Source organism: Mus caroli, unplaced genomic scaffold (assembly GCF_978045245.1).
Source record: "Mus caroli unplaced genomic scaffold, Mus_caroli_1 scaffold_6, whole genome shotgun sequence".
In the NCBI taxonomy this organism is placed as follows: Eukaryota; Metazoa; Chordata; class Mammalia; order Rodentia; family Muridae; genus Mus; species Mus caroli.
In genome coordinates, this window is record NW_028227261.1 from 35,901,644 (window position 1) to 35,928,152 (window position 26,509).

A 26,509-nucleotide genomic window follows, 5' to 3' on the forward strand; every position below is an offset into this window, starting at 1 on the left:
TCCCTTGCCACCAATGGCTCACTGTAAATCTGCCTGGTAGGGTAGGCATTGGCGTAGCAAAGACTGATGGTTCACACCTCCTCTTAAAATGTGAGTCCCAAGTTCTGGGACCTACATTATATTCAGGTCTAGCCAAACTGTCCTTTACTCCTTGGGAAAAAAATAGGGGAGACTCTTGGCCATGTTGGTGACCATTTGCTTAAGTATACCTCACCTGATATCATAAACTAGGATTAGGAAAAAAAATGGGATCATAAAATAAGAGCACGTATATGCTAGACCTACATAATTTTGAAATGATTTGGTGCTGAGCTTCCTGGCTACCAAAGCAAAAAGCTAGGACCAAGTAAAGGATTCATTCATACTGTAAAGAAAAGTTAACAGTTTTTGCAAACCTCTTCCTAGTTTTAAAGGAGTTGGATAGAGTTCCCTTAACAGAGAAGATTAAGTACCTCACCATTGTCAGAAAGTAGGCTTAAGAAAGCCCCCATGTGCTTCTAATTCCCAAATTGGCCTTCCCATCTGTCCCACCCAAACCCTCCTTTGTGCACATCACACCATTGGACTGGTAGAGGGGCCTGGTCACAACAAAGGAACTGTACACTGTTTCCTGGTGCCCCCTGTTCCACCCCGCTTCCCTTCCACCCATTCCTGTTACCGCTTGCATTAATTTAGACTTCATTCTTAAGTATTTCAATTGATTGGTGCGATTGGCCAGCAGTTGCTGTGCACTGCACGCTCCCTTTAAATGGCCCCGCCTGCAGGGCCCATTCAGATGTAAGCAAACCCTTTGGTCCAGCCCCAAAGAGCCCCTATCTAATCCCCAGCATGATCCCCTTACACTCTGAGCATTTCTGAGTGTTCCCATCCTCAGTCTAACTGATCTTCACAGTGACCCTTCCGAAGCCCGGAAGATAGAGTACAATCCCTGAGATACCGGCAGTTTGAGAGGTCCTGTGCACTGACTTGTCCAAGGTCATTCTGAATTAGGGGGTGAGGTTAAACACAAACCTTGGCCTCCTGACCCCTGTTCATCTCCAGATAGATGCTTTATCCAAAGGCAGGAAGGGATGTGTGAGAGAAGAAAGCTTTACAGAATGTCCCACATTGGCTTTTACTCAGCTCCCAGGCCACTTTCCCCAGCCCTGAGTGTAAGTGGAATAGTAAATGAAGTTGGTGCTGCTCTCTGGTGGTTGGGTAGGAATTGGGGACCCCTGGGATTTTGAGAGGACAGCGTGGTTGATGCCTTGCTTCCAGGTTGGCCAAGGCCACGAGGGGGCAGCATACCACCCTTGCCTGGGTCCTTACCATCTAGTCCTATCCTCTAATCTATTTGAGAGAGTTCTAAGAACTAAAAGGGGTGCGATCATTTTCTGCTAAGACCACAACAAACCCCTTGAGGAGAAGGTCCTTTGTGATAACAGTAGGACAGGAAACTTCCTTCTTTGGAGTATTGTTTGAAGAAAGTAGTCCATTCACCGTATAATTCCAGCACCTGGAAGGTGAGGACAGGGACAGGAAGTCCACATAGCAAGTTCAAAGCCAGTCTGGGCTACATGAGACCCTGACTCAAAAAGGGGGGGTGGGGTGGTCCTACATTCTCTCATTTCATCACTCTATTAATAAGTTAGTAGCCTCTCCTACTTTATAAGGAAGAAACTGAAGTACAAAGAGGTTAAGAAATTGCTCACCTCTCTCTTTGCTTCTTTGCATCCTGCTTGCCCCCACTGCCCACTGACCGCACTCAGTGTTCTTGTACTAACTGGTTGGGTTTCTGAACTTGCAGCCATATTTTCAGAATGTGCTGGCCCGAGTGCCTGGAAAGCCCTTTTCATTTATTGATCTCATATACATCCATCAAAGCCCAATTGAAATGGCTCTCACTGAGAAACTTCTAATTCCTTGAGCAGAGTCAGCGAGGACTCTCTCAGTGCTCCTACATCAACGTCTACAGACTATTATTAGAGCTCACATACACAGCTGGGCAGCAGGGATTTCTTTGGCACCCTGTGCGCATGTCAGATGCTGTTTAGGACATTCTGCATCCAGCTGAGAACAAGCCAAGCAAGGTAGGTACTGCTGTTGTGGACTGAAGCACCTGCCGCATCCTCCATCTCTGCTCTTCCAGGCATTTTGTTCACTTTTGGGTTTTTGTTTTTGATAAATATATATCTCTTTCTATCTATCTATCTATCTATCTATCTATCTATCTATCTATCTATCTATCTATCTATGAGTACTGATGGTCTGCTAGGCAGGATCCTCTGAGATAGACCTTAGAAGAAATTATTGTGGAGGAAAATAGAGCTAAACTGGGGAACAGAGGGCTTGCCTAACATAAAGCCTTGGGTTTGATCCCCAGCTCATGATAAACTGGGCATAAATAGCACACACCTATAATTCCAGCACCTGGAAGGTGAAGACAGGGACAGGAAGTCCACATAGCAAGTTCAAAGCCAGTCTAGGCTACATGAAACCCTGACTCAAAAAAAAAAAAAAAGGGTTTGGTCCTACATTCTCTCATTTCATCACTCTATGTTAGTAGCCTCTCCTTTATAAGGAAAAAACAAATACAAAGAGGTTAAGAAATTGCTCAAATTATGTTGTGGTGCACACTTTTAATCCCAACACTGAGGAGGTAGAGGCAGATGGATCTCTGAGTTTGAGGCCAGCCAAGGCTACAGAGAAACCCTGTCTTAGAGAGGGGGTGGGGGGAAGGGGAGAGGAGAGGAGGGGAGAGGGGAGGGAGGGGAAGGGAGGGGGAGGGGGAGAGGGAGAGGAGAGGAAACACAAAGGAAATTTCTCAAGGGTACCAGTTGGCTGTCAGTCTCATGTAGCCTGACCTCTGTTGATCTTGCCCCTTTCCACAGCACCAGCTACCTGTAGTGCTTTCTAAGGTGACATCTGAGATATTGAGAGAAGACCCTATGGTGGTCAAGTGCCCAGTCACATGAGTAGTTTGGACACAGCCTCTTCAAGGCCCCAGAGCCAGGCGAGTGATATCACCCCTAGCTTAGGTATCATGCCACTGCCATAGTCCAGAAAGAGGGGACAAGAAGACAACAGGGCTGGCATTCAAGAGGGGAAAATCTGAGCTGGGTCCCAGCTGGGTCAGGCTGGACTGGGTTCCTCGGGCTGGCTAGTGCTAGGGCAAGATCTGAAACAGAGCCCCAAGCTGGCCTGCGCATCGGAGCCTCCAGCCCCTTCTTGGAGACCTGGCCTTCAGTGAGCCTTATGGCACCTGAGTGAGCTCCAGCCCCTCCCCCTAGGCTCTGTGCCTTTTTAACAGGTGATGTCTGTGGGACAGAAGCTTTCTAAGATAATGTATGTGTCCAAATGTCTTTATTTTGCCCTTTGATTTAAACAACAGCTTGGCAATAGATGGAGATGAAGGTTCACAATTCTTTGCCCTCAGCACTCTGAAGATGATCTTCCACTGTCTTTTGGCATCTGTTGTTGCTGATGAGAAGTTTACTGTCAGTTCAATTATTGGACCTTTGTAGATAAGTGATCTTTTCTCTCTGGTGGCTTTTAGAATTTCCTCTCTATTCTTGATAATCTTCACTTTTGCCTAAAGGTGTTTAGATGTAGGTTTTTGTTTTTGTTTTGTGCTGTCTTATTAGGCAGTCTGTAGATCGTCAAACTAGAAACTCATATCTCAGTTCTTGAAAAAGCTTGGTCACCTTTCAGTATCTCCTGAGTGATGACACACATACTGGAGATTCCCATTTGTTTTGTGATATCTCTTCTTTCACATGTTTAATTCCCTTATTCTGCACCTTAATCTGGTAGCTTTTCCCAGTTCTAACTTCTAATCTACTGATTCTCTCTTCAGCTTTATTTACTAAGTTGCCCATTGAATTTGTTATTTTTCGATGTCAATGACCTTAGTTCCTTAAAAATTCAAGGTTAGTAGTGTTCATTTCTGCTGTGTGTGTCTGTTTGGTGTCTTTCTGGTTTTGTTTTATAGATGCTGGTCCTTTAGCTTCTTGAAGATTTTTAACTGTATCAGACTTCTTTCAGACTGTCCCATTTTCTCTTGGTCTTTAGGTATGATACATAGCAAGACCCTGTCTTGAAAACAATCCAGCATTTATCTACCACACCTAACATTTCAAGGAAAAGCTTCTATTGATATTTGACGAGATTTGAGGTCAGAGACCAGGAAGGCTCCAGAAGCCTGAGATAGCTTAAGACCAAGCTTGCCCTAGAAGTGCTGCTCTCTGTGCCTCTCCATGTTGTCTCTGAGCCTCTCACCTCTTGTAAGAGCCCCTGAACTCATATCTCCTACCAAATATTAGCCATTCCTTTTCTAACTCTCCTCCCTTGCACTCATGGTCTTCAGTCCCTCCTACTCTCAAAATCTGCCTCCTACCCTGTTTATATTGCCAGGAGAGCTAGCTAGCTTGCTTGCTTGATGTGTCTGTTTGTGCTGAGGTTTGAACCCAGGTCCCTGTACCTGCTAGGCAAGAGCTCTGCCGCTTAATACATCCTCAGCCCTGTTTTGTGTTTTATTTGGAGATGAGGCCTCACTAAGTTGCCCAAGCTTGCTTTGAACTCCAGCACTTGTGATCTCCCAGCATCAGCCTTCTGAGTAGCTGGAATGACAGACACGAGCCTCCAGGTGACACTTGGTGACTCAACATCCCTTCCTCTACACTCCAACAGCTCTACTGCCCCAGTGACTTTTGCTGAGACCAAGGAGCTGCCAGAAGATGGCCCAGGACCACGGCCATCTTCATGGCCAGCTCTCCAGCAGCTAGGGAAGAAGGAAGATTCCCAAGGGCAGAGGAGGAGCTGCAAGTTAGGAATGGATTTGACCTTTGTTTCTACACCCCTTTCTCTTTCTTTGTCTTCTTTAAGTGATCCCTGCCTTTGAGCCTTAAAAATCAATGGAGGTTTACATTCACCGAGCTCAGAGACACTCCTCTCTGAGCCTCTTCCCACTTCTGTGGCTCTGAACTGTCTGGCCAAACAAGCTTGGGGGGGGGGGGCAGATGAGTGGTCCACTCAGATCTGGGAAAAGGGGCTCCTTAGCCCTCTCCAGTTCTTTGAATCCCTTTTGTCCTTAAGCCTCCTGTCCATTCTGGACTGTCTAGGGAGTAGAAAGAAGGCCTCTACATCCCTCAATGGCTTCCTGCTATTGCCCTGTGAGCACCTTCTGCCAGTTCTCACCTGAGCAGTAAGAAGTGTCTCCTATCTGTACAGCCTCTGCTAACCTGTGCCTTCTGGCATTGCTGTGTCTGGCCCTCTTGAGTCCTCCTCTGCTCTGGACCAAGGCTCAGGCCCCATCTGCTATCCAGACTCTTGAGCCTCTGCTGTTAACCACATTTCTTCTTTCTTCCCTGTGCCCTAGAATACCCTCCCTGACCCAGGCCCTGGCTACTCTCACACACTGTAGCCTAATGCTCTATTGGGCAAGTCTCCACCCAGCCTGAGGCTGCCTGACAGGTATGAATCTCCTGAGCTCCCAGCATGTTTGGGAGATGCTGAAAGAGAAGCAGCAGCAGTTTTGTGGAGCCGTGGACCATAAAAGTTTTTCTCCAAGTCCCCTTCATTCCTGTCCTAAAGTAGGCTCATTGGCCTTCTCTCATTGCCAGTGACAGCTTCTCCCTCCTTGGGCCCTCTAGCAATCCAGCAGCTGTAAGAAGACTCAGGAGAAAATCAAGTGTTGGCACACACTGGTAATCCCAGCACTGGGAGGCAGGCAGGTGGATTGTCGCAGTTTCAAGACCACCAGGACTATGTAGGCAGCTGCACAGGAGACCATCAGAGAGATAGGGGAGAAATAGGCAGGTGGGAGGAGCCTGGAGCCCCTCACCTCAACCATTCTTTACCACCTTATGATTCTGTCTGCTAAAAGAAAAGAGAAAAAAGAAGAAAAAAAAAGAAAGAAAGAAAGGGACTCCTGGTGCTGACAGTGGCTGAAAACTGCTGAGTGCAGTCAACCCTCCCACTCCAGCAAGGAATCCGAGCCGTGAAATGACCTGAGGTCATAACAGGAGTCAATACCAGGGATGAAGCTACTACCCCCAAGAACCAAGGTGCCAGCCACTTCTAGACCTTGATCCTCTCAGATCTGGGCATCCTACCCCCTGGCAGGAGCCAGTGCTAGAGACTCAGAATCATCTCTTAGAATTCCTTCTCCTTGGCACTCAGGGCCCAGGAGTTCTGGGAAAGTGCAAGACAGTGAGGGTGTGAGCTCACTGCCTGGTTGTCTCTCCTTAGGTGAGTGTCCCTACCTCTCAGCCCATTTCCCACCAAGCACCGGACTCTGTTCTTTGTAAAGGAGAGGATCTGGCCCCCAGCTGGTGCTCAGCAAATGGGAACACTCTCCCTCCCCACCCTTCCTCGCAATCAATACCTGCTCCATTGATGGATGATGGGGACAGTGATGGATTACAGCAGATCAGGGAGTTGGCCTGTTCTTATACAGCCCTGGAAACTCAGAGCCAGGGAGAAACATGGGTCAGGGGATGAGCTCAGAAGACTAGGCAGGGTTCCCAAGGAGCTGAGGAAGCAGAGTTGAGGAAGTTGCAGAGGGTGGAGTCAAGGGCATAGATGTGGGAGTTAGAGGATGGTATGTGGAAAGCCATAGCATACCCCACCTCCCTCCAGTAGGGAGGCTAGACCTGGGAGCCAGAGACAGCTGTTTGCTCAGAAAAGTGTCTTAGTCACTAAAGCCTGCTGTGGGGAAAGTCCGTTCTCTGTCATGTCCTGGGAATCCGGATGGGCACAGGAAGGCCACTGAGTAGCACTCAAGAGTAGCCACCTGTCCTCTCTGGACTCTCTCCTCTGCCTCCTACACGCGCGCACACGCGCGCGCACACACACACACCCTAGGAAGAACTCTCTCTATGTCTCCCTCCTCTCACTATCAATGCACAATACCTTCCAAGAGGTGCTGACCTTCAGAGATAGCCTCTAGGACCTCTGTAGATGCTTCTGAAATCTAGCTTCCATCCCAACAGGAACTACAGTTCTCTTACCTTCCCCCCAGCCTTGGATAGGGTAATATAGACCATGAACTGGAAAAAAAATGACATGACGAGGACCCTCTGCTGTGGAGTTCCATTCACAGAGGGAAGGGGAGCTTGGCAATCTCCCACACGAGAAGGGGAGCATGGGTTCATAGGTGGTGCTCAACTGGAGGATCAGATTTCCCAGAACAGACCCAATTTTAGATATTCCGAGTGCTGATAAGGGCAACCTGAATTCAAGTTCCGTTTCAGCTAAGATCAAAGCCTCAAAAGACCCCAGCAGCCACTTTCCATTGTGTAATTTGAATTCTTGACTTGAGTCCCATCCCTGGGCCTCTAATGGAGAACTTGCTGTTTACCAGTCAGGAGAGACAATGCCATATATGGGGTGGGGGATATACGGGCTTCAGCTTATAGGGAGAAGATAGATATATCTAGCCCTGGCATTTGCAACCATAGCGCCCCCCCCCTTCCAGGTCTAGAAACCTTCAGTTCTCAGTAGGTCAGGGCATGACCTATGCAGGAGCACTGCGCACTCCCAGCACCAGCAGCAGTGGGAGAGATTCAGGTCAGACCCCAGAGTGCATCCCAGCTGGGCAGGAGGGTAAAAGGGTCGCTAGGGGTTGGGGTACAGGCTGCCAAAGGTAGCTTGGGGACCTCGGATCCTACCCACCCTCCCTGTTCATAGCCCTCCCTCCAGCCCTCCCGCTCTGGCGCTCAGCAGATCAATGCTGCCTTTGCTGACAGCTGAGAATCGAGTTTGCAGCCCGCCCCCTCCCCCGCCCCTCCGGCTAGCTGTGTCCCCCGAGATCCTCCCGGAGGAGTGGAGAAGAGTTTGCTGCGGAAGCGCTTCACCCTGGGGCAGGGCCTGCGGAGGGAGCGGGAGAGTCTGGTTTGGCCATCGCTTTAGGCCGGGGAAGAGGGAAGGAGGGCCAGCAAACCCGAATCATCACCTAGTACACAGTCAGGAGGGCGAAGGAAAAGGGGCCAGACAGCTCACAGCTGGAGACGGAGGTCAGGCACCGAGAACTTTTTGCTGGAGAGGGGTGCTCCTAGAGAAAGTCCGGGTGGGGTGCTATAGGCCTTTCGGAGTGTTCTGTCCGTTCCCCTAACACTGGCTTGACGTTTACTTCTATACTTCTATCTGCCCTAAACAAGCTTTCCTGGGCTAGAGTGGGAGAAGTGGGTGGCGGGTGTGAATCCCACGGAGCGGAGATGGAGTGGGGAGATGAAGGCAGGTCCGTAATCAGGGAGGGAGCGTCCCCTCTGCTCAGGGTGATCAACTGGGGTCTCCTCCTTCATCAACAAGACGGGAGGAGAAACGCTTCTGGGCACAACTGTGAGCTGCACCGCTCCACACATCTCGATAGCTGTAGGGCACCGGGCCCTTCAAGTGACAACAGCAGGAGGAACGGAAGCTGCTGTCCCAACTTCACTCTGCCCTCAGCGCATTTTAAACACCCTGCACTAGAAACCGAGGGCACGACCCGACGGGCACACCTCCTCGCTTACATCACCCATCGCGCTGTACTGCCCGGCTCTGCACACCCTTCTGCACTCTCATCCATCTATCTATCCACCCACCCACCCACCCATCCATCCATCCATCCACCCACCCACACACACTGAACCCACGCAGACCCACGGCTGGCTAGCCAACTCTCACAAGTAGGCACTTCTCTGGACACAAACACCTCCACTCTACAATGTAAGTGTCCCTCGAGCTACCGCGGCCACAACTCCACACTCCACGCCCCACTTTCCACAACCACTCCCCAGGCGTCCCAACCTCCCTCCCAAGAGCGGGCCACAAGGGCCACACCACTCGTACACGCCCGGCCTCGGGGCCCGGCGCGCTGCCCGCGCCACGCGCTCGGGGCCGGGACACACCGACTGGGCGGACCGCGCGCCCTGCCCCGCCGCGTCCGACCCGGGTCCCCCTCCCGGTGCTCTTCTCTCTCGCTCCCTCCCGGATTTGGGAAGGCGGCCGCGGGGCGGGCGGGGGAGGGGCGGGGCGGGGCGGGGGAGGGTGACATGTGAGCGGCGCGCCGGCGGCAGGTGGAAAGGCGAGCGGCATGGAGCGCGTAATAAGAGAGTTGGAGTCGGAAAGAGCCGCCCCAGTCGCCGGGGAAGCGGGCGGTCAGTACGGGCTCCCGCGGCCCCGAGGCTCCGAGCGACCGCCTCCGGACCCCGCACGGACCCGGCCTGGTCCCTAGCCCCCGCCGCCTGCGTGCGCGCCCAGGGTCGCCTCGCCGGCCCGGGGTTCGAGCCATGCGACTCTGAGCCGCTGAGCGCGCCCCCGCCCCGCAACGCCCCGGCCCCCCGCCCGGCGCCGCCCATGGCCGAGGCCCCCCCGCGCCGCCTCGGCCTGGGCCCCCCGCCCGGGGACGCCCCCCGCGCGGAGTTGGTGGCGCTCACGGCCGTGCAGAGTGAACAGGGCGAGGCGGGCGGGGGCGGCTCTCCGCGTCGCATCGGCCTTCTGGGCAGCCCCCTGCCGCCGGGCGCGCCCCTCCCTGGGCCGGGCTCCGGCTCGGGCTCCGCCTGCGGCGGCCAGCGCTCCTCCGCCGCGCAGAAGCGCTACCGCCGCCTGCAGAACTGGGTCTACAACGTGCTGGAGCGGCCCCGCGGGTGGGCCTTCGTCTACCACGTCTTCATGTAAGTTGGGGCCCCCGCACCCCTAGGCGTGCCCCGGCTCTGACCCCGCGTGAGCCAGACTCTTTAGGGACCGCCACCCCGCGCTGGCTCCACCTCTCTATCCTATTGCCCCGGGGCAGACCCTCACTCAGTTCTCCTCTCGGACCTGTGCCCACTTTTCGGTCTCCCAGTCTGACCTAACCCCTGATCTCCCAGCCTTGACCCCTGTTGCCCTGCGTCTAACCTCTTCTGCCTGCTCTCCTTACTTTCATCCTGATCGCAGAGCCCCACTGCTCTGACCCGTCATTCAGCTTCTTGCTCTTCTCTGCTTTACCAAGTCCGAAGCCGCTAAAGTGGGACTCCCCTTATCTTTTGTTCACCTCACCCTCCCTGTGTCCCAGACACAGAAGACCCTAGCCCCTACATTATTTTTCTCCCCTCAGGCTCTGTAGCTATGTTGTGTTCCCACCTGGTCCCCTTGGAGATTTCTCTCTTCAGAGACAGGCTGTATCCAGATCAGGGCTGGCCTTTGATTGTCTAGGTGTCTAGGGTCCCTATGGCTCTGACAGGCCTGTGTACTGTTTCCAACTTTATCCGTGTCTTCTTTAGTCTTGCTCCGCACCCTCAACTTTGAAGTACCCAAGGCAGCAGGCTGCCCCGCCTGCCCTACCCTGTCCTGCCTTGCCCTGAAGGCTGGACCCAGCTCTCCTGCCTTGCTGGCCAGCTGTACTAGGCCTGGCTCTGGGCATGGGGAAAAAGAAAGAAGAGAGGGGTATGTTTGGAAACAATGCCTCTGTGGGGCCCCTCCTCCCCTCAGCAGGCTCCTACAACTTTCAAAACACTGACCCCTCTTGGATGTAGAGAGTGAATTTTGGCTCAGAAGGCAGTCTTGGGGGAAGGCCTGGTCGGACCAGGAACATGAGAGGCCCAGGCCATATCGGTTAATGGGCTGGGCCTGGTGCTGAGATGCTGAGAAGTGCCTGGGAGAGACAATGAGCTGCTCTTACTATTGCCTGCTTCAGGGTCTCCGGGGCAGCCCGCTTTGTCCACCTGATAGTCACTTGACAATCTGTCCCTATGCTAGACTTGAGTCTCCCTTTGTGTGTAAGTTAGCTTGTCTGTTAATCTCTCCTCCACCTGTCTGTCCCACAGCCTTTCTGTTGGTCTGTCTGTCTTCGTGCTTTGTGGGCCTATCCTCTTACTTATTTTGATGCCTGTGTGTCCATCTGTCTATCTCTCTGTTCACCTGCTTGGCCACCCTTCTATCTGGCTTTCCCCACCCGTGTCTTTCTGCTTGTCCTCCTTGTATGCCCTCTTACCTCTGCCCCATGAGTCCTGGGGTGGGGGGCTGGGCACAGAATCTCAGGGGAAGAGGAAGATGGTACCAGGAAGAATAGAGAAAGGGAACTTTCTACAGACCCACTTAGAGTGGCAGCTGTGGTTTTGTGCAGAGACCCCAGGCTAAGACTCTGCAGGGTGTAAGGTCAGGCTTTGGATCCCAGTGAATAATCAGGGGCAGCCCGCATCTCAGTGCACCCAAAAAACCTGGACGGATGTCTGTTGGATGTAGTTGTCAGTGGAGTGATATAGTTCAGTGTTGGTGGACTAGGGGCTCCAGTGTCCACTGAACATTAATGTGCCAGAGCTAGAGGTATATCTTACACACACACACACACACACACACACACACTCACACATACACACACACACACGAGTTGCATGGCAGGCCCCTTATGTGCCCAGGGAGGCTAAGACACAGGGCACAGCTATGCTTTCCACAGGCTTTTCCCTGGAGGTGACTTTTCCAAGGCATGGCAGGGCCTAGAGAAGTCAGTTGGCTCCTAACTTAGTTCCTTGGCCCCAAGCTGGGGCCGTCAAGTGGAGATGAAAGCAGCCTAACCCAGACCAACCATTACTGTAGCTTCTTTAGAGGGGCCTCCCCTTCTTACCAGGAGCTAAATTGGATGACACCTTTGCCCCACATCCGGCTCTCTCCAGATGCCAGGAATGCCCTGGCTAGGGGCAGCCGTGTCCAGAACACTTGTCTCCAGGAGCTCAGGATGGAAGTGTTGATTGGAGCCCTAGGGGAAGACACATGGTGTGACAGTGTCTGGATGTTTAGGGATCTCAGGGAACTGGCTGTAGATCTTGGAGGTCAAGGAGACCGAGAAGGCCCTTCCTATTGAGTGCTGTGTGGCACTGTGTTAGTTGAGAGCCTCTCTGAGCATTAGATCTGTAGGTCATTGGAGTGGGTAGAAATCTCGTATTTTGGGACTTCTTCATGATTGGGCTAATGGGTGGGAAAGAGCTAACTGAACAGTTGTGTGGGTGAGAGGACTAGGAATGGGTGCTAGCACTGGGGGTGGGAGGGAGCCTACACAGAAGTGTCTCTTGTTCTCTGTGACTTCCAGATATGGACTTTTCCGGCCTCTCGAAGTAGGGACTTGCATGCTCTTGCCAAGAAGTGCTTAGGGTAGCATTTCTAGCTTAGCCCCACCCCCACTCCCTTCGAGTGGGGTGGGATTCCCATGCTTGGGGCATCAGTTAAGAGCCTCAGTTAGGACCTGTTTCCAGAGTCCCAGGCCAAGGGTGGCGTCCCCACAGAAGGGCCTAGGAGAAAGGATTTGGGAAGGAAGATGGTTGAAATACCTCCCTCATACCAGTCAACTGGTCTCCCAGGACCCACACCTTCCAGGACTCCTAAGGGTGGAGAATTAAGCCTCTCTTGCTCTCAGCTGTGCCTCTGGGAAGTGACAGAAGCCTGTTCTGTCCTGTCTTCTCCTTGTAAAGATCAGAATGAAGGGTCACTAGACCCTTCTGGGCTCTCTCTGTCTCTAGGCCCTTAGTCCTACCACTTCGCCCCTTCACCCCAGAGCTCCTGCCACTAGCATGTACCCGCCCCCCGCCCCCCCCCCCCAGGCCTTGCTCTTGGCACTTTACTAAGTCCTCATTACTGAGTCCCTAGGAGCAGACTCACTCCTTGTGGTACCCTCTCAGACCACACTAGCACCTTTGGAGTCCCAAACGTGGAAGGGGCTGTGAGGGAGCACGCCCCTCCCCCATGTCCACTCTGCTTCCCTGGCCACTGCTATGTCCTCACCACTCAACCCTTGCTCCCAGCCCCCAGCAAACTTCTCTAAGTGAAGGTTTAAGACTCTGTAAACATCCTCCCTCAGCCTTGTCCCTGGGGTCAGAAACTGTGGGAATGGGACGAGGAGGAGGGTAGCCACAGCTCTCGGGGCCTGTACACTCCTAACTTTGGAGTCCCCCCACCCCGACCTCCTACCTCAAGCTTGTGAGACAGAGCATAGCCTGTCCAAGAAGTTATCCCAGCATGGAACACCCAGACCAGACCAGGTCAGTTCTCACATTCTGACTGCCCCATCCCAACTCTGAGAAAACTAAGGCTCTGGAGACCAAAGTCATGTGACAAATTGGTAGCAGAAGCAGAGGGCCAGACCTTCAGTCCAGACTCCCTGTCCAGAACCATTCTCTCTGCTCACTCAGGCCACCTGGTGTGGTCCTTGGAGTTCAAACTGAGATTTCTGATTTTGTGCAGGCACACACCCTTCCCAGCCTGGTGAGGCAGGCCCTGCTATCCTCCCCAACTGACAGGTGAGGAAGGGGAAGCCCAGGGAAGGTCATGCCATTCACAAGGAAAAGCCTCAACCCAGAGCCCTCTGTTATCCACTGACCTTAGCTGGGTCAGGCCCCAGACCCTCCAGAGCATCTGTGTCCCTAGGGCCTAGCACACCTGCTGCCAGGGGGCACAGTGATAAGATTTTATAGAATTGGGTGAAAACTGTTCTGCTGTTTCTGGGGGCAGTCAAGCTTGCGTTGCAGAGAATAGCCCTGTTGCATGCTGTACTCACCACAGCCCTGGCACAGGTGCCCACGGATGTCACACATGCACATGCGGCAACATCCAAGAGAAAGAACTGATGTTCCACCCTCTCACTAGCTTCATAGACAGATCAGGAGGGACTCTTCCCTTAGTGAAATTTCTGCCTCTCCTTTCCCAGGGTTTCAGGCTACCTTATGAGCCGTCCGGGAACTCTGATACAGTGGGGATGGCTTGGGCTCCTCCCATAGGGCCCCCTGAGTTCCTTTGCCCAACCCTGCTGTGTGCGGCTGGGTCTATCAGGCATAGAACGAGACACACTTTCCTCCAAGGTGACACTCAGCCTCCCAGACAGCACTGCAGAAACCTGATGCTCCAACACCTTCCCGATGTGACTGGGAAGGACTTGGAGTGTGTGACCCGTGGCACTTTTGTGCTTCTGTTTTTCCTTTATAAGGAGTGGGAAAGTGAAGATGTCAATTTTTCAATGGCTTCTTTGCCCTTTCCCTTCCCCTGGCACCTGCCACTCCCTCCTTCTGAGTCAGGCCACTGTCTGTCTGTCCCGCTCCAGAGCTTAGCACATTTCTCCTCCTCACGGAGGAAGCCCTTCTGAATGTCTGTCTACAAGCCCCGCTGCTGAAAGAGCCCATAGCCACACAGCGTTGGAACCAGGCATGCTTTAGGAGGCGATTATTCTTGGGCTGGAGGCAGCACTTGGAGTGGGTGATTAATTTTAAGTTCTCGGAGCCATCAGAGTCACTGAAGTGGCCCAGGAGCAGGGGGAGGAGGCTCTGGGGCCTGCCCCAAAGGAACTCCATGGGGAAATCTCTCCACTCTGGTTCTCCACAGTGCTAGACCTTGACAGCTCTGCCGTGACAACTGAGGGATGGGAGGAAGAGGGGAGGTTTTTTCATTTCTCTGGAGCTAGTTCCACAGGGACCTAAGACTTGGCCTTGCAGATGGAGTTTGTTTCTGTAGCTGCCCTTAGCTTTCGTGAAAGTTGCGTAGTCTGTCTGAGTTCTGGTTGTCTAGTCTGAACAACAGGAATACAGCTACCTCCAGGTGGCCAGGGCTGAGGAAGAAGAGCAGCCAGTGTTTGGTCATAAGTCCTCGTCCTGATGGGAAGTCTGACAGGGTCCTGGGCTCAGCAGGGGAGTATGTGTGCTGAGGAAATAGTGGGGGTGGTATTGCCCATGTCACCTGTGTATCTGCCAGGAGCCTGACACTGTGTCTTTGTGGCGTTCTGTGGAGCAGCCTCCAGGCCCACCTGAACTTTTTTTCTCTTTTAGAATGAATCTCCCTATTGTAGCCCAGGCTAGCCTCAAACTTCTAGGCTCATGGTCTCCTGTCTCAGATGGGGTCAGTGAATCCCTCCAAGCTTCTTCCTTGCACCCTCTCATTTATGCCTCCTAGCCATGGTGTCAGGGGACAGTCATCTTTGCTTCTTGCTGGGTAGGGGATGTCACACAGCTCATGCCCGGAGTCACTAACCTGAGTCTCTGGGCTACTTATGGATTTGTTTCTTCCGTTGTGTCACAAATGACATCAGCCAGCACAGCGCACAAGCTTTGCCAGGCTTGGAGAACCAGAGACTTGCCTGCAGGGAGCAGATGGGGGAGGGGGTGTCTGCTGTGGGGAAGCTGCCCAGTCTCTAAGAACACTGCTCTCTAAGTCCCCTGGGGCCCTGGTTCTGGCTCTGTGTTTGTGAGTGTGCCTGTCCCTGCACCAGTGTGCCATTGTGGGGTTGAGGTTTGGGTTTCATGGTTCATGTTGTTGTTGCCCCCCCCCAGCCCCACCCCACCCCACCTCTACCCCACCCCCATCCCCAGCTAGCTGACACAGAGAGATAACCCAGTACCAGTGGTCTCTGGAACAAACCCGGGAAGATGCCCGTCCACACTCCACCCTGATCCTCAGCCTCAGTGTCCTCTTCTGCCAGATGGGCCTAACAAGGAAGAGGACCCCACTTTCTCAGGATTGCAAACGCAAACCTATGCCTATGGTGAGAGGTACTGCTGACTCAAGAGTTGAAATGGGAGAGGGAAATCTCGTAGAGCCTTCTGCTAGGCCCTTCAAAAGACACCAGGCCATTTAGAGGGCTACCCAGGAGGCTGCCAGTCCCACGGAAGCTCCCTGGGGCTGGGGGGAGAAGGCATCCTCTGGCTTCAGAGGTTTGATGGAACTCACCAGGACTCCAGGCAGACTGAGTAACTCTGTCCCCAAGGCAGGATCTGTGTACCCTGGGGCTTGGCACCTGGGGGTGAGGAGCGGTGGGGGGGGGGGGAAGCCCCAGGCGGCAGACTAATTGGGCTAAGAATCCGTGGGCAGCGCCTGAGGGAGGCAGGCAGAGAGAGCAGAGCAGTCACTCTTCCCTCATCCTTCCTCCATGGAGAATGGGAAGCAGTGGGTGGTGTGGGGTCTCTGGCCTAGAGGCTGCCTGGAAATCATGTGACTCCTCAGACTCTCATACAGGCTGGTGGTCTAGGAGCAAGCTTGCTGGAGATGATACAGTTCAATTCTCACAGAAACCAAAGGGATGGAGGTCAGTTAGCAAGAAGGACTGTCAAATAGCCAAGAGCTGGAGAGGGATTCTGTGGGATACTCTTTTCATAATGTGGAAAAGCCTGTCTGACAGAGCTGAATGATTTACTCTGATCATCCCCATCAGACAGAGGAATGGCGCCCTCCACAGCATGGAGGGCGGAGGGTAGATATGTGCTTCCTCTGAGCCCAACATTGGAAAGGAGATAAATCAGGGTCTGTGGGCTCTGGAGTGAGGGAAGGGCTCTCTACTGTGTCTCCCTTACCCTTCCTTCCTTACAACCCCTCCTTGGAGTGTCCAGGTCTCTGCCTTTGGGTTTATTTTTTGCTGGGCTTGGCTGTCTCTAGGGGTTGGAGAAAGAAGGAGGGCAAGAAAGAGTGGCTTTGTCAGCACAATCCAGGTGCTTCTGGCCCATCTGGGCCTGAATGCCACCCTCTGCAGAAGGGACAACCCTCACCCAGGTGCAGTCAAGATCCTGAGCCCCAGGGAGAATCCTCCTTCAGGGATGGGGTGGGTGGGATCCACACAGCTTCTCTGTCTAATCCACCTTGCTGCAGTCAGAGCAGAGACTCAGAGCTCCAGAAGCCTCAAACCAATCAGGAGACAGGATCTGATGGCCCAGGACACAGCTCAACAGATAGATGTTGTTGTGTTGTGTGCCACATATCCCCAGGGAAGGGCCAGCCCCTGAATACATTCTGCCATTTCCCCTGCCAGTCTCTGCTTAGAGGCCATGGAGTGGGAGAGGTGTGATAGGGAGGAAAGTGGTACCCTTGGTCCACCAGAAGGATTAGGAAGGCATACAGCCTGGGAACCGAATAAGGCTGAGTGAGCATGTCTGCAACTTCTTCAGGTTCTTTTTATTTTTGGTGTGTGTGAGTGTGTGTGTGTGTATACAGGGTCTTTAGGGTCTTTCTAACTGGCCTAAACTGACTCGACACTCCATATCCTCCTCCATCATTATCTCAAGCACTGGCATCACCACATCTGGGAGGTTTTGTAAGTGATGCTAGAGATCTAACCCAGGGCCTTGTGCATGCTCGGCAGGCAGGCTCATGTATACACACACACACACACACAGAGAGAGAGAGAGAGAGAGAGAGAGAGAGAGAGAGAGAGAGAGAGAAGTTAAATGACTGCTGGGCATTGGTGGCTCACACCTTTGATTCCAGCACCCAGGAAGAATAAGCAGGCAGATCTTTGTGAGTTCAATGCCAGCCTGGTCTCCATTTGTGGGTTCTAGGACAGCTACACAGTGAGACCCTGTCTAAAAACAAACAGATAAATGAATCCACAAACCCACAAAAAGAAGTTAAATGACTTGTCTAACATCAACACAGCTAACATTGGAAGAAGAAGCATTGTAGAAGCAGGATCTGAACCCAGAACAAGACTCCTGGAACCGAGTGCTAAGCTGTCTGCTGCTCTCTGCCTTAGCAGGGGTTTGAGTTTACAGGGCCCTCCTACCTACTTCCTGTCACCTAGGATGCAGGAGATTGAAGTCAGGACCTTGTGCAGCTAAGCAAGCACTCTACTGCTAGCCCCCTTCTTGGGTTGGGGGGAGGAGGGGAGGCTCAAGCCTCCTGCCTTTTCTCTGTGCCTCCTCTTCCTGTCCTTAAATTCTGGGCTTTTTGTCTTGGGTCCTTTCCACACAGTTTCATGGTGGGCTCACAATCCTGTGACATTATGTGATCTTTTTGAGGAAAGTTTCCCTTCCGAGGTTTTATCTCTGGACTCCCAATAGTACCCAGGTAGTGAATACCCAAACTCATCCCTCCAAACTGGTCCTCCTTCCTGGATCCAGTGGCTTTCCTACCTCCAAACCCCAGGAAGCTCTTCCTACAGGCACCCTTTGTGCCCCCTCTTGGAAACAACCCACTATGCGCAGCTAAGTGCTTGGTGTGCTTTTTCTTAGGCTGGTCACATACATCTCTGTCACACCCACTCCGATTGATCCTTCAAAGCCCTGTTTGAACATCGGCTCTTCTCGGATCTCGGAAGCACTCTCTGCCCACTCTACTTCAGCCTCTGCTGGAGATCCTGAATTTTACCTTCTGCCCCATGTATTATTCTTATTTCTTTCTCAATGTTCTGTCAGACCTGGTTAGGGAAGGGCGAGCACTGTGCATGGCTCACATTCGGGAAAGTTGCTATCCAGGCATGAGAGAGTGGCGGTGGCCAGCTTTTAAGAGGAGGAGGGTTTTACCTGCTGGAGAGAAGTAGAGAAAGGATTCCTTAGACCTCCAAGTGCTGGAATCTCTCTCTCTGCCCATATCCTGAGTGCAGAGCTCTGATGGGCAGGAATAGCTAGGGTGAAGGTTTAAGGCAAGCTTTCCTGGTCCCTTTGCAACAGGTTCTATAGAGCCCTTGGTCACTGAGCTATGCAGGGAACCCCTATCCTTTAGAGCTGTAGGCAGAGCAGATAGGGGCAGGAACCCTCCATGCCTCCTGATCAACTGCTCTGCACATACAGCTGTTCTTCCCGTCCCTGTGACTAGCACTGCTATTGTTCGCATTCTGCTGACAGGACAAGGAGGCAAACCAAGTCATGCAGCCAGTCTGTTGCAGAGCTGGGATTTGAACCCACATATGTGAGACCCTCAAGCTCCAAGTGCTTCTCAGATGCATGAGCAGAGAGCCTGGGGTGTTTTCAGTGGCCAAGGGAAACACTGAGGAAAATAAGGACATCGTGGTGACTTTTTCTTTGAGCTGAATGCGGTCCATTTCGAAGACTGTCACGAAGTCTGAGACTATGTGCTTTCATGTGTGAAGTGATGAGGCGAGGATTTTTTACAAATGTCCTTACTTTGGCAAAATAAAAAGTTGAAAACCTTATATGCAGTCCCTGAAGTACTTTTGGAAATTCAACCGAAACATGAAATCCCCAAGAGCTGGGGCCCTGTCCTGGCTCCCGACCAATAGGGCTGTAGGAGTTGGAAGAGACCTGGCAGCTGGAAGGATTATTGGGGGACAGAGGAGCCTCAGGTCCTGTCCCCTCTCACCCTAGACTGTTTCTCAAGACTGACCTGAGGAGTTGGGCTAGCCCAAATCAGGAGCACTGAACCAGGAGTTTCCAAGCCAGGCATGCTCCTGCCTTTGCTTCCTGTGTAATACCAGGCAGGCCCATTCTCACTAAGTCTCTGCCCACCCTAGAACTCCAGTTGCATCCTGCCCACCTCTTGGGCCGTCTGCTAGTTGAAGTTTTGGTGAGTTAGGAAGTGTTCTGAAGAACAGGGCTGTGTGCTGGTTTTCTTATTTTTATCTTCCCATTCTAGGCTCCCACTTCCCTGGAGCCCTGGAGCCCTCACCTGTGTCCCTCTTGCTGACTCTAGTTTGAGCTCTGACATTCAGCCATGGAGGAACAGCTTGGCCCTGTTAGAACAGGTTAGCCAGCATGGCAATGCCTTTCTTGGGAAGCCTGGGGCCAAAGCTCATAGATGCACCGGGCTGAGGTCCTAAGAACACTCAGAGCCCGTATTTAGTAACAAGATCTTCACCCCATCTGTAACCAGAATTGTGCTAACTGGGTTCCACACAGTACTCCATGAATCCCCACCAAGATCCCTATAAGGTAGATAAGTCATTGTGCCAGTTGTTCAGAAATGGAAGCTGCAGCTTGCTGGTTAAGCACAAGCCCTTGTCATTGACAAGAGGAAGAGGCAGGAAGGAGTATCTGGAGAACTAGAATTTTCTAGATTCAGCCCAGACAGTGTCTAGAGAGTCCGAGTGTTCAGGGAGCCTGTGCTGCAGTATCTGGGTGGGAGGGAACCTTGCGCACAGCTGCTGCAGGTCAGGCTTGCAGTGGGAAGGGAGGCTTGCCTGCTGGGTGGTAACCAGCCGCACCTCCCTTCCCCAGGCTCCTCCCCCTATTCCAGCTCTCAGTAACAGTAAAGATAATAATAGCGAGTGTTTATTGAGTGCTTACCAAAAGCCAGACAGACGCTGCTCTGGGAACTTGCCTCTCCACAGCCCTGTGATGTGAATCCTGCCAGTGGGCCCGTTTTTTCCGATGAGGCTGAGGCCCAAGTTAGTTAAGTCTCATGCTTGGATGGTAGTAGCTGGGCCAAGACCCAAACCCTGGTGTCCAGCTTTGGAGGCTGCAGCCTTGTGAGCCTTCTTCATCCTCAGCACCTGTTGCTCGGGGAGACCGTCCTAAACAGCACTTCAACCATCAAGTTCAAGACACTGCTCCTACCTCGTCCTACTATGCGGGACTCATTCCTTGCCCTTTGTTCTGCTCTCATTCAGCAAACTTCACTGGCAGTCCCTGGGGGTGCACCCTAAACGGGAAACTGAGGACAGAGCAGTGAGTCAAGACCCGAGCCCTGTTCCCTAGGGGTGGGGGTGGGGTGGGGGACATGGATGGGTTTCTCCACTGCATGATAAGTCTTTAGGTACCGCAGATCTTGTGGGATCCTAGCAGAGAGTGGTCAAGTGTAGTCCCAACCCAAGTTGACTGAGCAGTTAGAAATGCCTTTGTGGGACTGAGCGGAACCTTGATGGAGGAAGGACTCTGAAAGGAACCCCAGGATGCCGTCCCAATCGGCTTGTTCTTCCTCTGCTTACCCCAAGACCCACATCCCAGAACACCCTTCCACAGCTTCTCCTAACTCTGCCCTGGACCTGGCTGTCCCAACCTGGCCTGCAGCCCTGGGAACTTTGCCTGTAGGGAAAGCTCCAGGCATGTATGCAAACTGCCCTGGGAGAGGCAGCAAGCAGAGCTGGGGGGGTGCTTGGAAACAGGGAGAGTGAAAACAGGTTGAAAGGCTGGTTGGAAAGGGCCAGAGGGGGTGGGATTGGGGTCTGCAGGTGTCCCCAGAGTAGTGATTCTGAACAGCCCCATGAGATTGTGCAAGGATTGACGGAGACAGTGACGGAGGTCTGGAGAAAGAGGAAAGGCCCAGCTCCTCTCTCCCTCCTGTCAACAGCTCAACAGGGTTTAGAAATCACCAGTCTCATTAGACTTCCCAACCCTGCCACACTATTGATGAAGAGGCCAAGGCTCTGAACTGGGCAGAGACTAACCTACATCAGCAGTTGAGCCCAGACCACAGCTTGGTCTTAGGGAGCTGTCACACCCTCTGAGCCTTGCCTTTGTGCTGGAAAGGCACTCCCCTCTCCCACGTGCTGGTCCACAGAGTACTTCACAGCACACCTGGCCCAGTGTGGACATTAGTTATTGTGGGTTTGAATAATCTCCCTGAATCCTTGTGACAGAAATCCTCATGGTAGTACCTCCTGGAGGAAATGTTACTCACGCCATTTCATACTGAGCCTGGGAAAGAAATGTAGCTCAATGGTAGAACATTTGCTTAGGGTCCTGTATTTGGTTCTTAGTACTGAAAAAAAAAAAAAAAGTGTGTGTGTGTGTCTGTCTGTCTGAGGTGATAGCCTGGTCAATAAAGTGAGTTCCACCCAAGCATGAAGATCCAAGTTTGATCCCCAGCACATGGGTTAAAAAGCCCGTGTCAGTACAATTTGTAATCCCAGCATTGTAGAGGCAAAACCCTGAGACGTCCTGCAGGCCTTGCCCAATCAGTGGGCCCTACACCCCAGTGAGAGAGACCTTGTATAAAAAATAAGGCAGATGGCTCCGGAGGCTCTAGCCTCTCTAGACCTGCCCTCCCCTTCACCCCAAATGCTGTAGAGTGCACCTCTATTCACCCCAAGTACTCCAGCATTTCCCTACCCAAGACCTACTGCTCAAAGACTGGAAGGGTGGGGAGCATGAGCCAGGCAGGGAGGGCCCCAGCAGAGAGCTAGGTGTGACTCCGAGGCTGACCTTTACACATAAGCACATACATGTGTGCATGTCCATGTATTTAGCTGGGATAGGCACACTGCCCCAGTTTTGAGCACAAATTAGCTGCTGTCCCAGGCAAGACCCATTAGACAGCTGAGCAGAGTGTTCTCTCTCTCTCTCTCTCTCTCTCTCTCTCTCTCTCTCTGTGTGTGTGTGTGTGTGTGTGTGTGTGTGTGTGTGTGTATGTACAAGTGTTAGGCTGGGCTGACCTGCTAGCTGGAACTCTGCGTCAACTCCACGCCCAGCCCAGCCTTGATGCAGCTGCTTCCCCATGGGAAGGGCCTTCCCACTTGCCCTCCTGCATCAATGGTCTTTCCCTTGGTCTGTGTGACTGCCAGGGCGTAATCAAGAGGTCACCTGCCAGCCCTCCCCATGATGGGTTTGGCCAACTAATGCTCTCACATGACAGGCATGGGATGAACCTGTAGGCTGGGGAAAGGGATTTGCACGCTCCTAATCTGGGGGCTGCAGCCCTCCCCCTGTCTTGGCTGGGGCCGTGGGAGAGGTTTGTCTCTGCCCTGTGCCCAGTGGCCCCAGCTAGATGCTGGCACACGCCCAGCTCTCTGCCCATGGTCCTCTGTGTCCTTCTCGTGCTCCCCACCCTTCCAGTCTTTGAGCAGGAGTGGGCCTTGGGTGGAGAAATGCTGGTGTACTGGGGGTGGATAGAGGTGCACTCTGCAGCATTTGGAGACAGAGGAGGGCAGCAATGGCAGAGAGGTTTAAGGCCTATGTCAAACAGATGATCCTTTGGTTGGGGTGTAAAGTTGGAGTGTTTGGGGCTAATCCTGGGCCACCCCTTCCTGGAGAAATTTGGCTACAAGTCAAGGAGGCAAATGTGTGGGTTCCCTCCCCCTCGCTGGGCAGTAAACACAGCCGTCGCCTGGGAGATGGGCCCAAACATCCCGGCCCCCCACTGTTATTTATACCAGGGCTCCCTTGCTTCTCTGGAGCCTGGTCTGGCTCTTGAATCCATCCCTGAGCTGGGCAATCAGAGTTGAAGTCCATGTCAAGGTCCTAGATGCTAGCTCACTCTTGCACCATACACACTGTTGATGGCTTCTTGTTCAGGCAGTCCTGGGTCTTGTCGATCAGAAACGTGCTCCCAGGGCTGGGTGTAGCTGGGATGTGCCCTGGGTTTGGTATGCCTGTTGTGTTGCTGTGGTTCCCCCGGACTTTACTCCCCGCTGCCTTCAACAGGGGAAGGCTTAGATGAGAGCTTTTCAGCCCATTTGAAGTAGTAGACCTGCTTCTCCAATAGGACCCTGACTCAGGTCAAAGCAGGGCTGGTTTGGGCGGAGGTCAGGGTAGAGGCTAGCTAGGATCCTGTCCACTCTTCCTATGGAGCCCTGAATACAGACTTGAAACCTGCATGTGGTTCTCCTTCCAGGCAATCAGGGTGAGAAACCAGGGACTGCTAACTCACAGTGAGCAAAAGCAGAGGCAGATAGGATAGGCCCAGTAGGGGACGAGAACGGGGCTATGCCACGGGCTAAGGATCACAAGGTCACAGGGCCTGGCTGTCCCACCCCGCCATATTCTGCCACAAGACTCAAGAGTCCCAGAATTGAAATTCAACCGTGGTTGTCCAGATCATTATGAAGGCAGACGTGCCAGAAAGAACAGAACTCATTTTACTTAACAGCTTGTTAACTTGATTTAAACTTTTAAATATTTAGACTTCCCATATGTGGGTCTCCATTTGAACTCTTTCCCTGCCCTGCCAGCATCAGAGGTGTTTGGGTATTGGCCCTCCCTCCCTCGGCCCAGGCTTCTTGAAGTAACCCCAAGACAACTTTCTCCAGAACCCTCAGGTTTCACAAAGCTGGCAACATCCCAAGTCACCAGGGTTCAAGCCTTGGCATCCACTTAGACCAGCCTGGTGGGCTTGAAGGATCAAGACTGGGCTGCTTTAGAAAATGAATGTCAGTGGAGTGGGGCAGAGGGAGGGACAGCTGGACATGGCACAGACCAGACAGAGAAGACAGTGACAAAGGTTTCTGAGGCTGCCCAGCTAGGGCTTGAAACCCTAAGTGGCTGGAGGGGTACTTCTTCCCAAAGTTGAACAGGGATGCTTGGGGGTGCAAAGGGCTTCCGAGCATGGGAGAGAGCATAGAAATCACTGTGGGAAGTGGACTGAGGCTGTGAGACTGACTTGGGACCCACTCACACTGGATTCCAAGTAGACTGGGTGTGGGGCCAGACCTGACTCCTAAGAGGTCATGAAGAACCCAATAGAGAGACCAGGCTGAGTCCTAGGCTGGCCAGGAGTAGTGGTTGGGGGAGAGGGACAGGAGATAGATTATCTTTATTCTGCCTCCTGAGAATGCTGTCTCTCTTCTCTGTCTTCCTCTATCTGTTCCCCACTCCTGCCATGCCATTTGCCTTGGGTTTCTGGATAGGAGGGAACACTCATCCTAACTCCCTGCTCCCTTTACAGAGGGGCCACTAGAGGCTTTCCCAGGCTTACTGGCCTGCGTATTCATTCATTTATTCATTCCCTCACTCAGTAGGTATTCATTGGGAACCTACATTGTATCAGTCTTGTCCTGGGTGTTGAAGAAAGACCTTGAAAAGGATGAAGTTTCTTAATTCACAGAGCTTGCACTACAGGGGTAGGAGGGCTATAAAACCTGTCTCTAGTGTTTATCCCCTGTGCCTAGGTGCCAAGGAACAAAGAGTCTATCTATTACCCCTCATACACTGGGCAACAAGGATATTCATGATGTGGGCCTGGCGCCACCCCTCTTTGTAGGAGGAGCCCAGATCTTCCCACTCACTTAGTCTTTGAGCCCCTTACCAGGATCTTCCTGGCCTCAGGGGTCTCCAAGAAGACCCCGAGGAGGGTGATCAGCACCTTTGGCTATGGTGGGAGGAAGAGGGGTTTCTAGGACTCAGTACTACCGCATCACTGACAACACAGAAAATAGCTGCTATACAAAGGTTTCTCTGTGAGCCAGCCTTCTTTATCTATTTGGCAGGTGCTTATTTTCTCTCCATTTTCCAGATGAGGACATCGAGTCTTGGCAAGCTGAAATGACTTGCTTGAGGTCACACGTGAAACTCCCTGACACTAGGAGCCTTTAAGGACGGTGCTATGAGGTGCTGCCTGGCACCTGCTGCCCTGCCTGGGCACTCAGCCTGTGAGTGGAAACCTAGCCCTAGCGCGCTCTCCTCTTTCCCCCCTTCGTCCTCGCAGGGGCTGGCATCATCCCGACCCTGAGAACTGGGTCCTGCGACCCTGGCCAGAGCAGCACTAGGAAGGGTACAACAGGCCAAGACTCCGTCGTTCTTCCCCTCTTCCCTCGCTCTGTCGGCCTTCTTGGGTGGGCGATCGGTTGGGGTGTTGAATGCACTCTCTCAGCCCCCGGCCTCGGTGACGCGGCAGCACCTTCACACTTTCCGCTTGGCCCGCTGCTCGCCTTTCAGGCCGCAGCGTTTTCAATTGTTAATTTGGAAACGAAAAATAAGCCGGCCGGGCGGGGAGGCCGCGGGGAGGTAACAGGAGCCGCTGCTCCTGAAGTTTGCAAAGGCAAAGCCCCGCCCCATACTGCCCCGCCCACAAACCACGCCCCTTCCACTATGCCTCGCCCAGGCCGGGATCTGGGGTCTGGTGGCTCGCACCTTAGAACAGGTAGAAAGCCGTTCCTTGTGGTAGAAAGCCGGCCTGGGCCGAAGGCTGCGCCGGGAGAGGGGGTCCCTAAGGAGCTTCCCCTAAGAACATTTTCCTCTCCCGAGGAGCCGCCTGGTGTCAGCCTTCTGTGTCCCCAGGTGAACCCAAGCTTTGCTCAGGCTTCATGCCAGAAGACCCTTTCCTCCAGGCTGCAGCATCCGGGATCACTGATCCTGTTAGAGAGAAGGGGAAACTGAGTCCTAGAGAGGGGTAGATGATGTGCCATAGGTCCACCAGCCAACGCAGAGCTGAATTCAAGCTTATTCTGGCTGGGATAAGAGTGGGGTCTATCAACAGAAGACAGGGCAGCAGAACCAGAGATGTATGTTGTTGTCCCCCTTTCTCTCTGATCTGCAGGGCCCTGGGGCTAATGAAGTTCTGTTTGATCTACTCTGACTCCTCCTTGAAGCCATTATTCAGAAATGGGAGAGTTCTAGAGGCAGAAGATTCTGCATGCAAATAAAGTAAATTTTAAAAAAAAAAAACCCTCTTCTGGATGACTCCAGGGCACTCACTTACTCACTCACTCACTGACTTCCTAGAGAACACGCAACGGCAGCTCTAGAAGCTGTCCAGAATCTCACTTCCTGTCCCGGAAGCCAGAGTAGCCAGCTAGACCAGCCAAAAATATGGCTCTTGGTCCTGGCTCCTGCAGAGGGATACACAGGCAGCTGGCCAAGAAAGGGTAGAGAACCTGCCCATCTAAGTCCTGGTGCTGCTTTTGCCCCCGTGCTATGCCCTCCGGTGCCCCCAATCCTTATACTTCTTAGAACCAACAGGCAGGATTTTGCCTTTTGGAGGACTCTGGTCTGCTGGAATTATTGGCTGGACAGCCCTCCCCTAACAAGCTGAAGAAACGGAGAGGGTATCTGCAGATAACCTCCCGGCTCCCACCTTAACTGGGGCTATGGAACACCCCAGCTCCCAGCTTGAGCCCACAAGTCTTGTCCAGCTTGCAGGGTTCATTAGCTTCAGCCAGGGCGGGTTCTGGTTTTGGCGTTCCTAAGGGGGCACTCAGATGCTCCAGGTGTGGCCTGCC

General features: G+C 52.9%; 1 protein-coding gene across 2 annotated transcripts in view; it reads left to right on the forward strand.

Moving 5' to 3' along the window:
* The first annotated feature begins 9,318 nt into the window (after positions 1 to 9,318).
* The window catches only part of Kcnq4 (potassium voltage-gated channel subfamily Q member 4), a 51,390-nt gene continuing 34,199 nt past the window's right edge, over positions 9,319 to 26,509 (forward strand). For both annotated transcript variants that reach the window (XM_021159917.3, XM_085839008.1), the window contains exon 1: positions 9,319 to 9,635. In XM_021159917.3, the coding sequence (XP_021015576.1) occupies positions 9,319 to 9,635 (317 nt within the window). The remainder of the gene's footprint in view (positions 9,636 to 26,509) is intronic.